The 15,263-nt window shown below is 42.9% G+C and overlaps 1 protein-coding gene across 1 annotated transcript in view; it reads left to right on the top strand.

Moving 5' to 3' along the window:
- SLC4A1 (solute carrier family 4 member 1 (Diego blood group)) overlaps positions 1–15,263 on the top strand; it is a 107,237-nt gene that overhangs the window by 70,554 nt on the left and 21,420 nt on the right. The window contains exons 11-17 of the mRNA XM_082271255.1: positions 351–535; positions 1,996–2,194; positions 3,460–3,663; positions 5,979–6,127; positions 6,673–6,867; positions 9,948–10,115; positions 12,462–12,551. Coding sequence (XP_082127381.1) covers positions 351–535; positions 1,996–2,194; positions 3,460–3,663; positions 5,979–6,127; positions 6,673–6,867; positions 9,948–10,115; positions 12,462–12,551 — 1,190 coding nt within the window. The remainder of the gene's footprint in view (positions 1–350; positions 536–1,995; positions 2,195–3,459; positions 3,664–5,978; positions 6,128–6,672; positions 6,868–9,947; positions 10,116–12,461; positions 12,552–15,263) is intronic.

Below are 15,263 nucleotides of genomic sequence, written 5' to 3'. Positions count from 1 at the left end.
CTAACTTCAATTTGCAAATATGCAAAGACTATTGTCTATCTCCTATAGGGTGAATTTGCCAATCTGTGCCGAATTTTGGTTTGGGTACATTTTCTTTGCTAATCTTTAATTCTCATTTTTTAATTGTATGTGTTGGGAATTATTAATTCCAAAATAAATTCTTGGCTAGGAAGGAGTGTTGCCTGTATCTCTTTGTCTTTTAACTGCTTTCTCTCCTCTTTTATCACCGTCTACTTTCCAGGTAGTCTTCATTCTTCCCTCTTCTCTTCATCCTTACTTTTTCTCTGGACCTTCCAGACATGTCCTTCTTATCATACCATTCTCATCCCCATCATCTACCCACATCACAGGCTGTGCTAGTTTTCTGGAGGCCCCCACACTGGCTTTCGTACGTCTGAAGGAAGCCGTCCATCTGGACTCAGTCATCGAGGCTCCTCTTCCTATCAGGTTCATGTTCATCCTTCTTGGCCCCAAGAACGCCACCGTAAGCTACCATGAAGTGGGAAGGGCTGTATCCAGCATGATGGCTGAAAGAGTGAGTAGTGTGCCAGATAAAACCTGCATCTGTACATCTGTGCAAAGCTAATTATTATGAACACATACTGGAGGTGGGGTCAACCCTAAATTTACCACTCAAAATATATTTTCTTCTTATTAATAATGAATATTGATATTAATAGCATAAAAATTCCTGTTGATCTGCCAGAATATCAGGGAGCTGCAATGAGTTGACAACACTATCTCTGCTGCACCAAAATCTCAAGCAGTGTTGCCAGCCCTGCCGAGTTGGATTACAAAACACCTCCCCCTCTCCTCATCTCTTGCAGAATCAACAGGTATTTTTCTGTACATGCAATGTTTGCCGACTGCCTAACGACGATTTACGTCGGCAGTCAGCCCCTCACAGGCAAAGTGACGTAGGTCTACGTCGCTAGCCTGTGAGGCTCTAGGGAGCGAGCTCACGAACCCCCCCCCCCCCGCACGAGTGACCGGCGGACCCGATGTCCGCCGGTCACTCGCGATCGTCGGTTACACCGGGAGAAAGGCAGGCGGCTAATGTAAACAAAGCCGCCTGTCATTCTCCCCTGTGTAACAGCACAGATCATACGGTCCTGCTATGTAGGACCGTTGATCTCTGCTGTTACATACACAGCCACATCCAATCACAGTTAGAAGCACGCCCCTAGGGACACACTTAACCCCTCCCTCTCAAATAAAGTTAACCCCTTCCCTGCCAGTGTCATTTTTACAGTAACAGTGCATATGTATAGCACTGATTACTGTAGTAATGTCACTGGTAACCCCAAAAGTGTCAGTCAAGGGTCCGATCTGTCTGCCGCAATGTCGCAGTCCCACAAAAAAAAATCGCAGATCGCCGCCATTACTCGTTAAAAAAAAAAAAAAAATGACAAAAATCTTTCCCTTAGTTAGTAAACGCAATAACTTTTGCGCAAACCAATCAAAATACGCTTTTTGCGATTTGTTTTACCAAACATAGGTAGCAGAAAAAAATCTGCCTAAAATGTTAAAAAATTTTCATTTAAAAAAATGTGAAAAATATTGTTATTTTTGCAAAATTGTCGCTCTTTTTTTGTTTATAGCGCATCATCAAAAAATCGCACAGTTGATCAAATACCACCAAAAGAAAGCTCTGTTTGTGGGAAAAAAAGGACGTCAATTTAATTTGGGTACAGCGTCGCATGACCGCGCAATTGTCCGTTAAATTCACGCAGTGCCGAATCACAAAATAGGCCCTGGTCAGGAAGGGGGTAAAATCTTCCGGGGCTTAAGTGGCTAGACATACACATTAATGTGGTAAAGAAGAATGCTTTACAGTATTGCAAAATACATTATATATGGATGATGAATCAATATATCAGTGCTGATATACAGTATTACCCAATGACAATCCTTTCAGACTTCAATTTTACCATATTAACTCTCTTCAATTTACCAAACTGCTCTTTTTCATTTTTGACACATTCTCCTCTGCAGGTGTTCCGCACAGAGATGTACCTTGCTGGTGGCCGTGAGGATCTTCTCCAATCTCTAGATGCCTTTTTGGATTGTTGCATAGTTCTTCCTCCCACTGACTCAACAAATGAACAGCTACTAAAGGACCTGGTACCAGTTCAGCAGAACCTGCTTAGGAAGAGATACCAAGGGGTGAAAATTGTGCCAGGTGGACATAAAGGTACAGAGAACTCGACATAATATAACATTCATTTCCAAACTACTTTCATGTTTATAGCAATATTCATTTAATGCACATTATAAATGCAGCAGGGTAGGCATTTTTTGCGAAGCTATGAATTGCAGTTTCGCAGTTTTTAATGCATATGCCAAGTAATTCTCCACTGAGATGTGTCTTTGTTCTGCTGCCTTGACATCTGCTTAAAGTGTTACTAAACCTACAACAGTAAAATCAGTGTGTATATGCAGTAAAGTATGCTTGTTATACTCACTGTGGAACCTAAGGGGTTAATCCTCTGCATTGTGTAAAAAGGCTGTTTGATCCTGTTTCCTCTGATCATCCCCTTCCTCCACTGTCCCCAATATATCTCCAAAGCTAGGGGACAAGCTGCACATGCTCAGTTTGGTGTGTATTGATAGAGTTTTTTCTTTTCTTGAGAGAGTGCATGTGATCAGTACAGGGCCAATCAACACTGTCCAGACAGAGGATCATGAGTCCTGCATCCTGATAGGATAAAACAAATTGAAAAGGATTAAAAGAGGTGCATGGAAGCCAGCCCCCAGTCTGATGTACTCACCCTCCAGTCTGCCACCAACCAAGTAGACCTGTCTCGATATAAATAAAGAACAGGGGTTTAGTTGATACGCATTTGCAAACGCATGTGTAAGCTGCAGAGCCACGACACGGCACCCTGTTTTATCTGCAGTCCCTAACACTTTTAAATTTGAGTGTCTCCACTCTGGGAGCACATGGCTGCTAATGGGTGGATAGGAGGCAGGTGGGAGGGAGCAGCCCAAACCTCCCCCAACCCACCTCCATCCACAACTGGTCTAGTATCTCAATGCTCTATTAGCAATGTTCTTAAGATGGTACAAACTGAAAACGACCAGCTGATCGGATAGCCAGTGCAGTATGAAAACACCTCCTACAAGCTTTAACCAGGTACTAATAGAAGTCACAAGACTGCTATATACTGCTGATGATAAAAGGTATTTAGCCGTTTATATATACAAAAAAAAAAAAAAAATTCTATGTTCTGTGTACTGTGGGAGACCAGCTATATATGAACGCAGGGTCCTGGGTTTAGTAACGTAATGTGTTAGTAATGTGTAGAGCTATTTATCCAGTTTGCAAAGAGCTGGTTGGACCTTGTTAGCCTTTATCAGTGCAAGAAACAGTACATTTTGCTTTTTGGGAGTAAGGCATGTATTTCTGCCATGGCTTCAAATTGTACTATTTATAATGACTTCCCTTGTGTTTCACAGATCTAAAAGTTAAAGAGGAACCCCAAGATGACCCCCTAGAGAGAACTGGAAAGTTTTTTGGTGGTCTAGTTCGTGACATCAAACGACGTTACCCCAAGTACCTCAGTGACATACGTGATGCTCTGAACCCACAGTGTCTGGCTGCTGTTATCTTCATATACTTTGCTGCCCTCTCCCCTGCCATCACTTTTGGAGGTTTAATGGGTAAGCATCTGATATTGGACATTGTGCCAGCATAAATGGGTAATACACATCAGCCGTGCAAGGTTCCTAAAAGTCCCTCTGTCTGTGCACTGAAAATGCTGTGAGGCTTGTAGCATACCATTAGGAAATGAGGGGAAGGCTATTTCTTGTCCTCCATGGTATCCCTTCTCTCTTCTCCATTGTCTTTGCTCTTTTCCCTCCATTCAGTCTTTTCTTCTTTCTGCTCTCTTACATAGAATTAAGCAATTGTTTCCACCACACCTTTCCCTGATTAAAAAAAAAAAAATCCTTTCAGTGACAGTAGTCGCTGGAACAAGTGAACGCTGGACTGAGAGAAAGCTCCTTTACGCATTCTGAAGACATTCATAAACTTTTGATTTCCCATTATTTTCTGTCCTGGTGATAATGGTCATCATGGCAACAGTGCCGGATTTAGACCTTGGAGGACTTGGGGCAATTCAAGCTTGGAGGCCCCCCTCAACATAGAAATGTAATCATATAACATAAAAAAGTGAACTGAAATGAATGATAAACTGCACTGGGTTTTAAATAAATGTAAGTTAGGTTATATTTATAGACATTTGCCTGATTTTTTTTCTCAATTTGATTGACTGTAAGAATACACATTACACGGGTAACTGGAACTGGCAAGTCATATATCACAGTTATGCATCACACTACATTATTTGCAAAAAGTCTTTCTTCTTGCACTTAGCATTTAAAAAATCTTTAACTAACTTATTAACCACTTTACCACCGGAGGATTTTGCTGTCTTACGTCCAGGCCACTTTTTGCGATTTGGCGCTGTGCAACTTTAACTGACAATTGCACGGTCGTGCGACGCCGTACCCAAACGAAATTTACGTCCTTTTTTTCCCACAAACAGAGCTTTCTTTTGGGGGTATTTGATCACCTGTGCGATTTTTACTTTTTGCGCTATAAACAAAAAAAGAGCGACAATATTTTTAACATTTTTTTATATGAAATTCCCCCCCAAAATTTAAATTTTTGGCAAATTTGTTTTCTGCTACCTATGTTTGGTAAAAAAAATCACAATAAGCGTATTTTGATTGGTTTGCGCAAAAGATATTGCGTTTACTAACTAAGGGAAAGATTTCTGTCATTTTTGGTGTTTTTTTTTTTAACGAGTAATGGCGGGGATCTGCGATTTTTTTTGCGGGACTGCGACATTGCGGCAGACAGATCGGACCCTTGACTGACATTTTTGGGGGTACCAGTGACATTACTACAGTAATCAGTGCTATAAATATGCACTGTTACTGTAAAAATGACACTGGCAGGGAAGGGGTTAATTTTATTGGAGAGGGAGGGGTTAATGTATGCCTGGTGCTTACTGACGTGTGTGGGGGGAGGTGACTGAGTGACACAGGGACAGATCGCATGTTCAGCTATGCTGAACCATGCTATCTGACCCTGCCTGTCACTTAGGAGATCCGCCCGCTTGTGTTTACACAAGCGGGCGGATCTCCACACTCGATTCCCCGATGATCGGGCAAGAGCAGTCACCGCCTCTCCTCCCCTGGCCCGACTCCCGCTGCGACTGAAAACAGCGGGAGCGCGCCCCCGGCGGCGCGCGAGCGGCGCCTACAGGAGGAGGAGTCCAGCGACGTAGGTCTACGTCGCTGGACGGGATCGTGCCACATTGCCGCAGTAGTGTCAATGTGGGCGTTCTTAAAGTGGTTAAACTTTATCATCTTGAGGACACTGCTCTTGACAGCCAGTAGAAACAGAGCACCTAGTCTTTCATGGGTCATTGTGGTTCTCAGATCATTTCTTTATCAGTGCCAATTTGCTGAACGGCCTTACTCCCGAACAACTGGTGAGCATCATGCTCAAATATATTCTAATATCTACAGGAACCACTGGAAAGCTATCAGCAAGCCCTTCATCATGTAATAAAACTGCCTGTTGAGATGAAATAAGACAGTTTCAGCAAGGGCTGCAAACTGGACAATTTCCTCAACAAACCTACTACTGAAGTGAAGGTGAAGGGGAAAATAAGTTTCCTTTTTTTATAAAGGAAGTCTGGTAGAAGGGCCCAGGCGATTGCCCCCTTTTTGCCCCCTTATAAATCCGGCACTGCATGGCAAATAGTAAAATTAGACCTTCCAAGCAGGGACATAGATAGTTATGTAAACCCAATAATGTTTCTAACTTTTCTCTACGCTATTAAAATCTAGCAAAAATAGGCTTCTGGTTTTATAGTGCATCTCTGTGGGGTTTATAGAAATTTTTCAGGAGACTTATATTTCAAAAACATCATATAGATATACCCATTTCTCCTTCTTTGCAGCTCAGAAAACAGAGAGATGGATGGGTGTCCCAGAGCTGATGGTGTCCACAGCTATGCAGGGTATTCTCTTCTGTCTCCTTGGTGCCCAGCCTCTACTTATTCTGGGTTTCTCTGGACCTCTTCTGGTGTTTGAGGAAGCTTATTTTAATGTAAGTTTCATCCTTCATTCTTGATTTTGATCTCTAAATCAGTTGAGCACACAGAGCCATATGGAATTTTCGGCCTGCCTGTAACAACATAGTGTATATGGATCGAAAATTGTATATTTTACTTCATACTGTATATGGATCGAAAATTGTATATTTTACTTCATACTGTATATGGATCAAAAATTGTATATTTTACTTTAAAAATTAAAAAGACAATGTCAAGCTATTTTATTTGAAAGCATTAGAATGATTAAAATATCTTAAAAATGATGGTCAACCATTTAAATTATATTTAATCCAATCCATAATTTACATTGTGCTTTTGGTTTGCAGGCTATACTAGTACTTATATACTGTACAAGGTATAAAAAAAAACTCTGAGGCTATTATCACATACTCAAAATATGTATGAAAATGTTACAGCTTTTCTATAAGCCTTCTGATTTTTAAAATGTTGACTTCCCAAAATTCAACCCATGCACAAATTTTAAGGGAAAAAGCGAAATTGTCATTGTTCACCAATCCTTACTTTTTGTCCCCCTTAGTTCTGTAACAGCAATGGCATTGAATACATTGTGGGTCGTGTGTGGATTGGATTGTGGCTAATCCTGATTGTCATTATTGTTGTGGCCTGCGATGGAAGCTTCCTGGTTCGCTTCATCTCCCGATACACACAGGAGATCTTTTCCTTCCTGATCTCACTCATTTTCATCTATGAGACGTTTTCCAACGTAGCCAAGGTGAGACGGGGGTCTAAATGACAGCAAAATGTCATGCATAAAAGTTGAACTAAACAATGCTGAAATAGCTGCTTTACTACTGTACCAAACAAATGCTAGCACCTACTCCCAACGCATAGTTCTGTTACATGATCACCCCCCCCCCCTGTGTTGTGGGTCTACAAGAACTTACAGCAAAACAGTACTAACCTAAAGACATAATTATTTTCTTATGTAGTAGCAGGGCGGATCTAGTTTTAACATGAGAATTAATCATGAAAAAGTTTGGTGCGCTACAATGTTGTCATCATAAACAAGTGTAGGTATTACAAAAAATACTGAACCTATCAAATAGTGATAACAAAAACAATATGTCCAACGTGAATAATTCCTTAAAAAGAATGCCTTGAAACAATATATTGCAATTATCACACAAAATCAGTCTAACTGTGAAAGGTGGAATAATATCCAAAAACCCCTACCCTTACAGAAGAAGTCAACGCTGGTGAAGCGCTGACGTAACGCGTATAGGGGGCGGAGCACGCGTGATGGATGCTGTCTCTCTTCCTGGGGTCATACAAGCCTACTACTGTGTGCTACGGAGCGCCCTTATTGTGAGAGGCTGGTCATAGCCTCCGTGGTTTGTGGATCCCCGTGTATAGAGAAAGGCTGTTACTGACCCGTGATCGGGTCTACCGTTGAGGTGAGAGACCAATTCACCTGGTGGTGGGATTGCATTCACTCACAGAGGTGTCATTAAAGCGGAGTTCCACCCAAAAGTGGAACTTCCGCTTTAGGCAGTCCTGACCCCCTGACATGCCACATTTGGCATGTCATTTTTTTGGGGGGGGGAGCGGGTACCTAGTTTTGACAGGTACCCGCTCCCACTTCCGCTCGGAGCGCCGCGGCGCCCTGAACGGAAGTTCTCCTCTCCCCCTCCCTCCCTGCAATCTTCTGGGACACGTCAGAGGTCCCAGAAGATTGCCGGCCAATTACAGCGCGCAGCGCGACTCGCGCATGCGCAGTGGGTACCCGGCTGTGAAGCCGCAAACTGTCACACCCGGGTGCCCACAGCAGTGATGCCGGCGCCGAGGGAGAGGATCGAGGCTTCGGGTGGCCGCATCGCTGGACCGTTGGACAGGTGAGTGAATGGCTGGAACTCCGCTTTAAGTTTACACGGGATTATCCTTTTGGACACTTGGGAAAGCTGAATTTGAATTCATTATGTATGGACACTTTGGATGATTGCACCTTTTTATGGACACTTATTCATGAGTTTGTTTGTATATAATTTGGAGTATGCACTATATATGTGAATATCAGCAATGGTATACACCCTTTTAAAAACTGGCGCACCGCTATCAGTTTGAATTTTTGTGAAAGGTGCAATAATTCCCCAAAATAAAGTCCAACTTGGTAGACATAACAGCTAAAGGCAATCATCAATGTATTTGTATGCTGGACCCCTTAATGTGCTGAGGCCTTTTTCAATGTAAAAAAAAACAAAGTGAAGCAAATCACATTCTCCACTGTCTACAATTGTACAGTATGTGTAGATTGTGGTATTAAAGACAGAAATTCAGTCTTGGAATGAGGAGCGAAGATGTGGTGTGGATATCTAGGAATTCTTCCTATTGGAAAAAAAAAAGTGTTCTGAGACCACTACATTTGAGGCTTGTAGTAGGGAAGGCATAAACCCAGAATTCGGTTCTTGGAGTAAGGTGAAAACTGTGGAGTGGACAGCTAAGATGGACCCATGTTAAACAGTCCTTTAAGTGCCCTGCCATGCATTATAGACTCGGGCCCAGTTCACAATGGAGTGACATGGGATCCAACCTGTGAGAGCCCTAGTCGCATGACATGTCAAATTAAAGCGTAACTCCACTTTTGTTGAAAACATTCCCCTCTGGGTGATATATGTACATTGCAAGGATTTTATTAAACTTTGTTGCAGATTCCTACCTTTTGTTATTCTGAAGAACTGACTGTTTGTTCACCTGTGCCTTTGTGCTGAGTGGGTCTAATGGGAGTGGTTTCATAATTATCGTTCAGCTGTGCAGCTGCGGGGCACTAATGAGAAAAGCTGCTGGGCCTGCATCCCTTTAGACGTGTTCCTATTAAGAAATATATCCCCAAAAATGACATTTTTGTTGCAGGGGATGCCAGAAATCTGACTTGTATCTTAGGCAGACTTCTGGGAAAATTGGTGAGCCAATCACACAAGCAGAAAATGATGTTTCTGGGAGTGTGGTCAGTATACATTCTGTGTACAGAACAGCTCTAGGTAGCCATATTGCATTGCATTTTCAGAAAATTACAACGGCTGCAGATTGAAAAGGAAAGGTCATTTTTAATAACATTCAATTACAATATGATTTGTGTCGCAATTGTATACGCTATATTATTTTCCCTTTATTTGCTATTTTTTTTCCCCACGAAAGTGGAGTTACCCTTTAAATGTTTCCCTATGAGAGCCGTCATAACTGATCCGACACAAGTCGCTCTGACTTTAGAAAAGGTTCCTGCACTACTTTGGTCTGACTTTGATATGACTTCAATGCTATAGAGAAGTGATGGCGAACCTTGGCACTCCAAATGTTTTGGAACTACATTTCCCATGATGCCTATGCACTCGGAAGTGTAGTTGAGCATCATGGGAAATGTAGTTCAAAAACATCTGGGGTGCCAAGGTTCGCCATCACTGACTGTGTAAAAAGTCACATTACGTCGGATCACAGTCAGACTGAAGTTGCAGGATAAAGTCAGATTGGAAGTCGCGTGATTTTCATGTCAGAGCAATGTGAACCTCGGCTTAGCAATAGGGGTTCAAGCAATTACCAGAATGGCTGCATTCCACTTCAATTGGCCTATTACTAAAAAGCAATTGCTGGGGTCCGTTCTAACTGCAACTCAAGGACATATGCTGCTGTTACTGCTTCCTGGATATATAGTACCAGCTTTTATAGTGTGCTGAATCCCACTAAATAGGAAACAGGTCTGATTTGAATAAGAATGATATACATTAAAATACATTTGTTATTAATTACAGGAAATATAAAGATATAGTGAATAAATTACTAATTTTCATTTTGTTTACACAGATCTTCATAGCACATCCTCTCAAGGGTGTTTATAATGCATCCGTAGTGTTTCTACCAGAACATCCCCAACCAAACACAGCTCTGCTCTCTCTCGTTCTCATGGGCGGAGCCTTCTTTATCGCCTACTTCCTGCGTCAGTTCAAGAACAGTAGCTTCTTCCCTGGCTGGGTAAGGATGGCCTGTCTCTTTATTTTCTGTACTGAAGATTGTGTTTGTGCTTACAGTCTGATTTACTTTTATGTGAACATCTTCAATAAAACCTCTTTATGGAAAAAAAATGACAGATTTCCCATTGTTGTGTTTATGCGGAGTAGTAACAATGACATGTAAAACAACCTAATAATTAAACAATCTGTCCATGTAGGGAACCATTATTCATCAAGGGTAAATAAAAAAAAGATACTTATGGCACTTTTCCACTGCAAGTACCAGCTCGGCTCTACTCGGCCCTGCTTGGCCCTGCTTGGCCCGGTTTGCTTTTCCACTGCTGGTACCGCATGGTACGGTGTTGGAACAGTCCGGTACGGTATGGTTTGCTTTTCCACTAAAGTAGTACTAAAGTTAAGTGGGTGGGATAACAACGGGGTGGGTGGGATTCTCTGACCAATCAGTGGCTAGTAGTGACTGCATGCAAAGGATTGTGGGATATGGTATCGGGTATGGTACCTCTTGGAACCACAATCGAGGTGGTACTGTTTTTGAGAGCCGTACCGTTCGGTTCCATGCAGTGGAAAAGCACCGCCGTACCGAACCGTTCCTACACCATACCATGCGGTACCAGCAGTGGAAAAGCACAAAAGCGAGCCGAACCGTTCGGTTCCATGTAGTGGAAAAGCGCCATTGGACTGGTGCTTTGTCCTGATGCTCCTCAATTCTTAGGATATACAAGAGCTCCAAAATTTAGAACTAGTTTAGACAATCTGAGGACCCCTATTTTTATGTACCTCAAGTTCAAGCTGCCTCAGCTATCAATTTGATAGTAGGCTATTCTTTGACTTTTTAGCTCTCCAGCAGCTTCAAGGTCACAATTTACCGTATATATACTTGAGTATAAGCCGACCCGAATATAAGCCCAGGCACCTAATTTTACCACAAAAAAGTGAGAAAAACTTATTTACTCAAGTATACGCCTAGGGTGGGAAATGCAGCAGCTACTGGACCCAACTGGACCACCAGGAGACACAAAACTAGGGCTGCGGGCATGGTGAAGGAGATGCAGGGCTGTGGGCATGGTACAGGAGATGGTACAGGCATGGTACAGGAGATGGTTCAGGCATGGTAAAGGAGATAGTACAGGAGATGGAACAGGCAAGGCACAGGAGATGGTTTGGGCATGATACAGGAGATGGTTTGGGCATGGCGCAGGTGATGGTACAGGCACGGCACAGGAAATGGTACAGGCATGGCACAGGAGATGGTTCGGGCATGGCACAGGAGATGGTTCAGGCATGATACAGGAGATGGTTCGGGCATGGCGCAGGTGATGGTACAGGCACGGCACAGGAGATGGTACAGGCATGGCACAAGAGATGGTACAGGCATGGCACAGGTGATGGTACAGGAGATGGTACACAGGCATGGCACAGGTGATGGTACACAGGCATGGCACAGATTGTACTGGAGATGGTACACATACATGGCACAGATTGTACAGGAGATGCAGTGCTGCGGGCATGGAACAGGAGAATGTCCTGTACCATGCCCGCAGCACTGCATGAGGAAATGCAGGGGCTGCGGAGGAGTCTCACTTACCTGTTGGTGAGGCTCCTCACATTTAAAAATGGCGCTGCCCAGTGCCAACAAATCACTGCGCATACGCCGCCGATGCTCGGAAAAGCCCGTACACGTTCGACTATGCCCTGGCAGGTGGCGCCTGCGCGGTGATGTGTTGGCACCGGCGGCACCATTTTTAAATGGTAAGTCACACAGTGACTCGAGTATAAGCAGAGTAGGACTTTTTTAGCATAAAAAAACATGCTGAAAAAGTCGGCTTATACTCGAGTATATACGGTACCCCCTAAAGTGAGCTATAGGTGGTTCGAACCATGTATGGGTAGGCTAAATTTAACCAAGTTGATTGATCAATGAGCTTGAGTACAACCAGCCTGTTGGATCTTACATGCAACTATTGTTACCGGCTAATATAGTTGCTAGCAGTAATCACTGTCTTCTCCCAGTGGGGATAGCTTCCCCCCCTCCACGAGAGAACACAATGGCTCCACGGGAGGGATTCTCCCATCAAAACTGACTGTGTTGATGAGGGAATCGAGGGATTTATCTTTCCTGCTACCCGTGGTTGCAGGAAAGAAATTTGCTCCATCTATGGCCTGCTTAAGATGCTTTCTTTCTACTAAATGATGGGTGTAATTGAACTTCCTTGATGGACCATACAATCAAGCAATTGTTTACTAATGGCCAGTTAACTTCACTTACATTTGCATGGAATTGTGAATATATCTCATTGGATTTGTAATTGTATCTATCAGCAACTTAACCAAAATGTTTCTCTTTCAGCTCCGTCGTATCATTGGAGACTTTGGTGTCCCTATTGCCATTCTTGTCATGGTGGCAATTGATTTCCTCATTAAGGATACGTACACAAAGGTGAGCCTGTTTCCAGGCAAAGCGTTGTAATAAAATGCCATTTGTTCAGATTGTAGGAATGTATATAAAGTGATCTTAATGCATGTGCATACATTGAAGAAAAACTAAATTATGGTTTTATGGAATATATATTTTAAGATACTAAAGCAGTATTAATAAATTTGATAATGACTTCAACATTGATAAAAGATTGATATTACCTATTTATGTTATGGTAATAAACAGAGAGATTTTAAATTGACCACTAGAAGGAGTTCTTGGTGACTGAGTGCAATTACTTTGCACTCTTTCTTAATAACTATAACTATATCAGCAACACAGGGAGTGCATTGTTTTCAATATGTTGGGTGACTCATGGGCCTGCATTGTAAGAAGGAGCAGTAAAATATAACCACTTAGCACTGCAAAGCAGGAAGCATAGCCTGAACATGTTACAAGTAAAAATGGCTGCCAAGTGTACACACTGTACAGAATGATACAATACACATAGGAACAATGAAGGAATTTACTAAGATTGGAGTGGCCAGAAACTGGAGAAGCTGCCAAAGCAGTAGTAAAGTCCACGTTTGATCTTGTACTCACAAGTAAGTCTATAATAAGCCTTACCTGTAGGTACAGAGAATATCTCCTAAACATGCACCGTTTAGAAGATATTTATATGTGTAGCAACCAGTGATGTCACCATCATGTCACTATGCGCACTGTGTGCTCAATGGATGACATTCTGTCTATTGAGAGAGCCATGCTGCACCCTTGACTCATGTGCACACCCATGGGAGTGACGTCATCGTCGAGACTTGGCCATTCAAATGGCCGGAGCCTGTGAACCCGGAAGGAAGACCAGGTGAAGATGAATTCCCTGTCAGCGATGACAGCGTGCCGCTGGAGGGATCATTTTTTTAGGTAAGTCTATCACAATGTGCTAATATGCAGTGCACATTATGACGTGAGCCTGCGGGGGGACTATTTTTTTTTTTTTTTTTACGTGGTTTACTACTGCTTTAATCAGTTCATCTCCATCATATATATATATATATATATATATATATATATATGCAGTATCTCACAAAAGTGAGTACACCCCTCACATTTTTGTAAATATTTTATTATATCTTTTCATGTGACAACACTGAAGAAATGACACTTTGCTACAATGTAAAGTAGTGAGTGTACAGCTTGTATAACAGTGTAAATTTGCTGTCCCCTCAAAATAACACAACCCACAGCCATTCATGTCTAAACTGCTGGCAACAAAAGTGAGTACACCCCTAAGTGAAAATGTCCAAATTGGGCCCAATTAGACATTTTCCCTCCCCGGTTTCATGTGACTCATTAGTGTTATAAGGTCTCAGGTGTGAATGGGGAGCAGGTGTGTTAAATTCGGTGTTATCACTCCCACTCTCTCATACTGGTCACTGGAGGTTCAACATGGCACCTCATGACTAAGAACTCTCTGAGGATCTGAAAAAAAGGATTGTTGCTCTACATAAAGATAGCCTAGGCTATAAGAAGATTGCCAAGACCCTGAAACTGAGCTGCAGGTGGCCAAGACCATACAGCAGTTTAACAGGACAGGTTCCACTCAGAACAGGCCTCGCCATGGTCAACCAAAGAAGTGGAGTGCACGTGCTCAGCGTCATATCCAGAGGTTGTCTTTAGGAAATAGACGTATGAGTGCTTCCAGCATTGCAGCAGAGGTTAAAGCGGTTGGGGGTCAGCCTGTCAGTGCTCAGAACATACGCCGCACACTGCATCAAATTGGTCTGCATGGCTGTCATCCCAGAAGGAAGTCTCTTCTAAAGATGATGCACAAGAAAGCCCAGAAACAGTTTGCTGAAGACAAGCAGACTAAGGACTTGGATTACTGGAACCATGTGCTGTGGTCTGATGAGACCAAGATAAACTTAGTTGATTCAGATGGTGTCAAGCGTGTGTGGCGGCAACCAGGTGTACAAAGTACAAAGTCAAGTGTGTCTTGCCTACAGTCAAGCATGGTGGTGTGAGTGTCATGGTCTGGGGCTGCATGAGTGCTGCTGGCACTGGGGAGCTACAGTTCATTGAGGGAACTATGAATGCCAACATGTACCGTGACATACTGAAGCAGAGCATGATCCCCTCCCTTCGGAGACTGGGCCGCAGGGCAGTATTCCAACATGATAACGACCCCAAACACACCTCCAAGACGACCACTGCCTTGCAAAAGAAGCTGAGGGTAAAGGTGATGGACTGATCAAGCATGTCTCCAGACCTAAACCCTATTGAGCATCTGTGGGGCATCTTCATACGGAAGGTGGAGGAGCGCAAGGCCTCTAACATCCACCAGCTCCGTGATGTCATCATGGAGGAGTGGAAGAGGACTCCAGTGGCTACCTGTGAAGCTCTGGTGAACTCCATACCCAAGAGAGCTAAGGAAGTGCTGGAAAATAATGATGGCCACACAAAATATTGAGACTTTCTGCCCAATTTGGACATTGTCACTTAGGGATGTACTCACTTTTGTTGCTTGTGGTTTAGACATTATTAAGGATAAAGTCAACAAACAAAAATTCTCCTGCGCTCGGGTGGTGTGTGACAAAGGATAAGCGTTCTTATATGGTCTTTGTATGCACCACTTATGTCTTGCCGCCCCCTCAGGACCAAGGGTATCTAAAATACACTGAAAAACAACAACAACAAAAGAAGGGCGCACCGACCTTGTGCATTACCACTTAA

Source organism: Pelophylax lessonae, assembly GCF_965119305.1.
Source record: "Pelophylax lessonae genome assembly, chromosome: 11".
Taxonomy (NCBI): domain Eukaryota; kingdom Metazoa; phylum Chordata; class Amphibia; order Anura; family Ranidae; genus Pelophylax; species Pelophylax lessonae.
The sequence above is the reverse complement of the archived record's forward strand: the minus strand, read 5'-3'. Positions and strand labels throughout refer to the sequence as shown.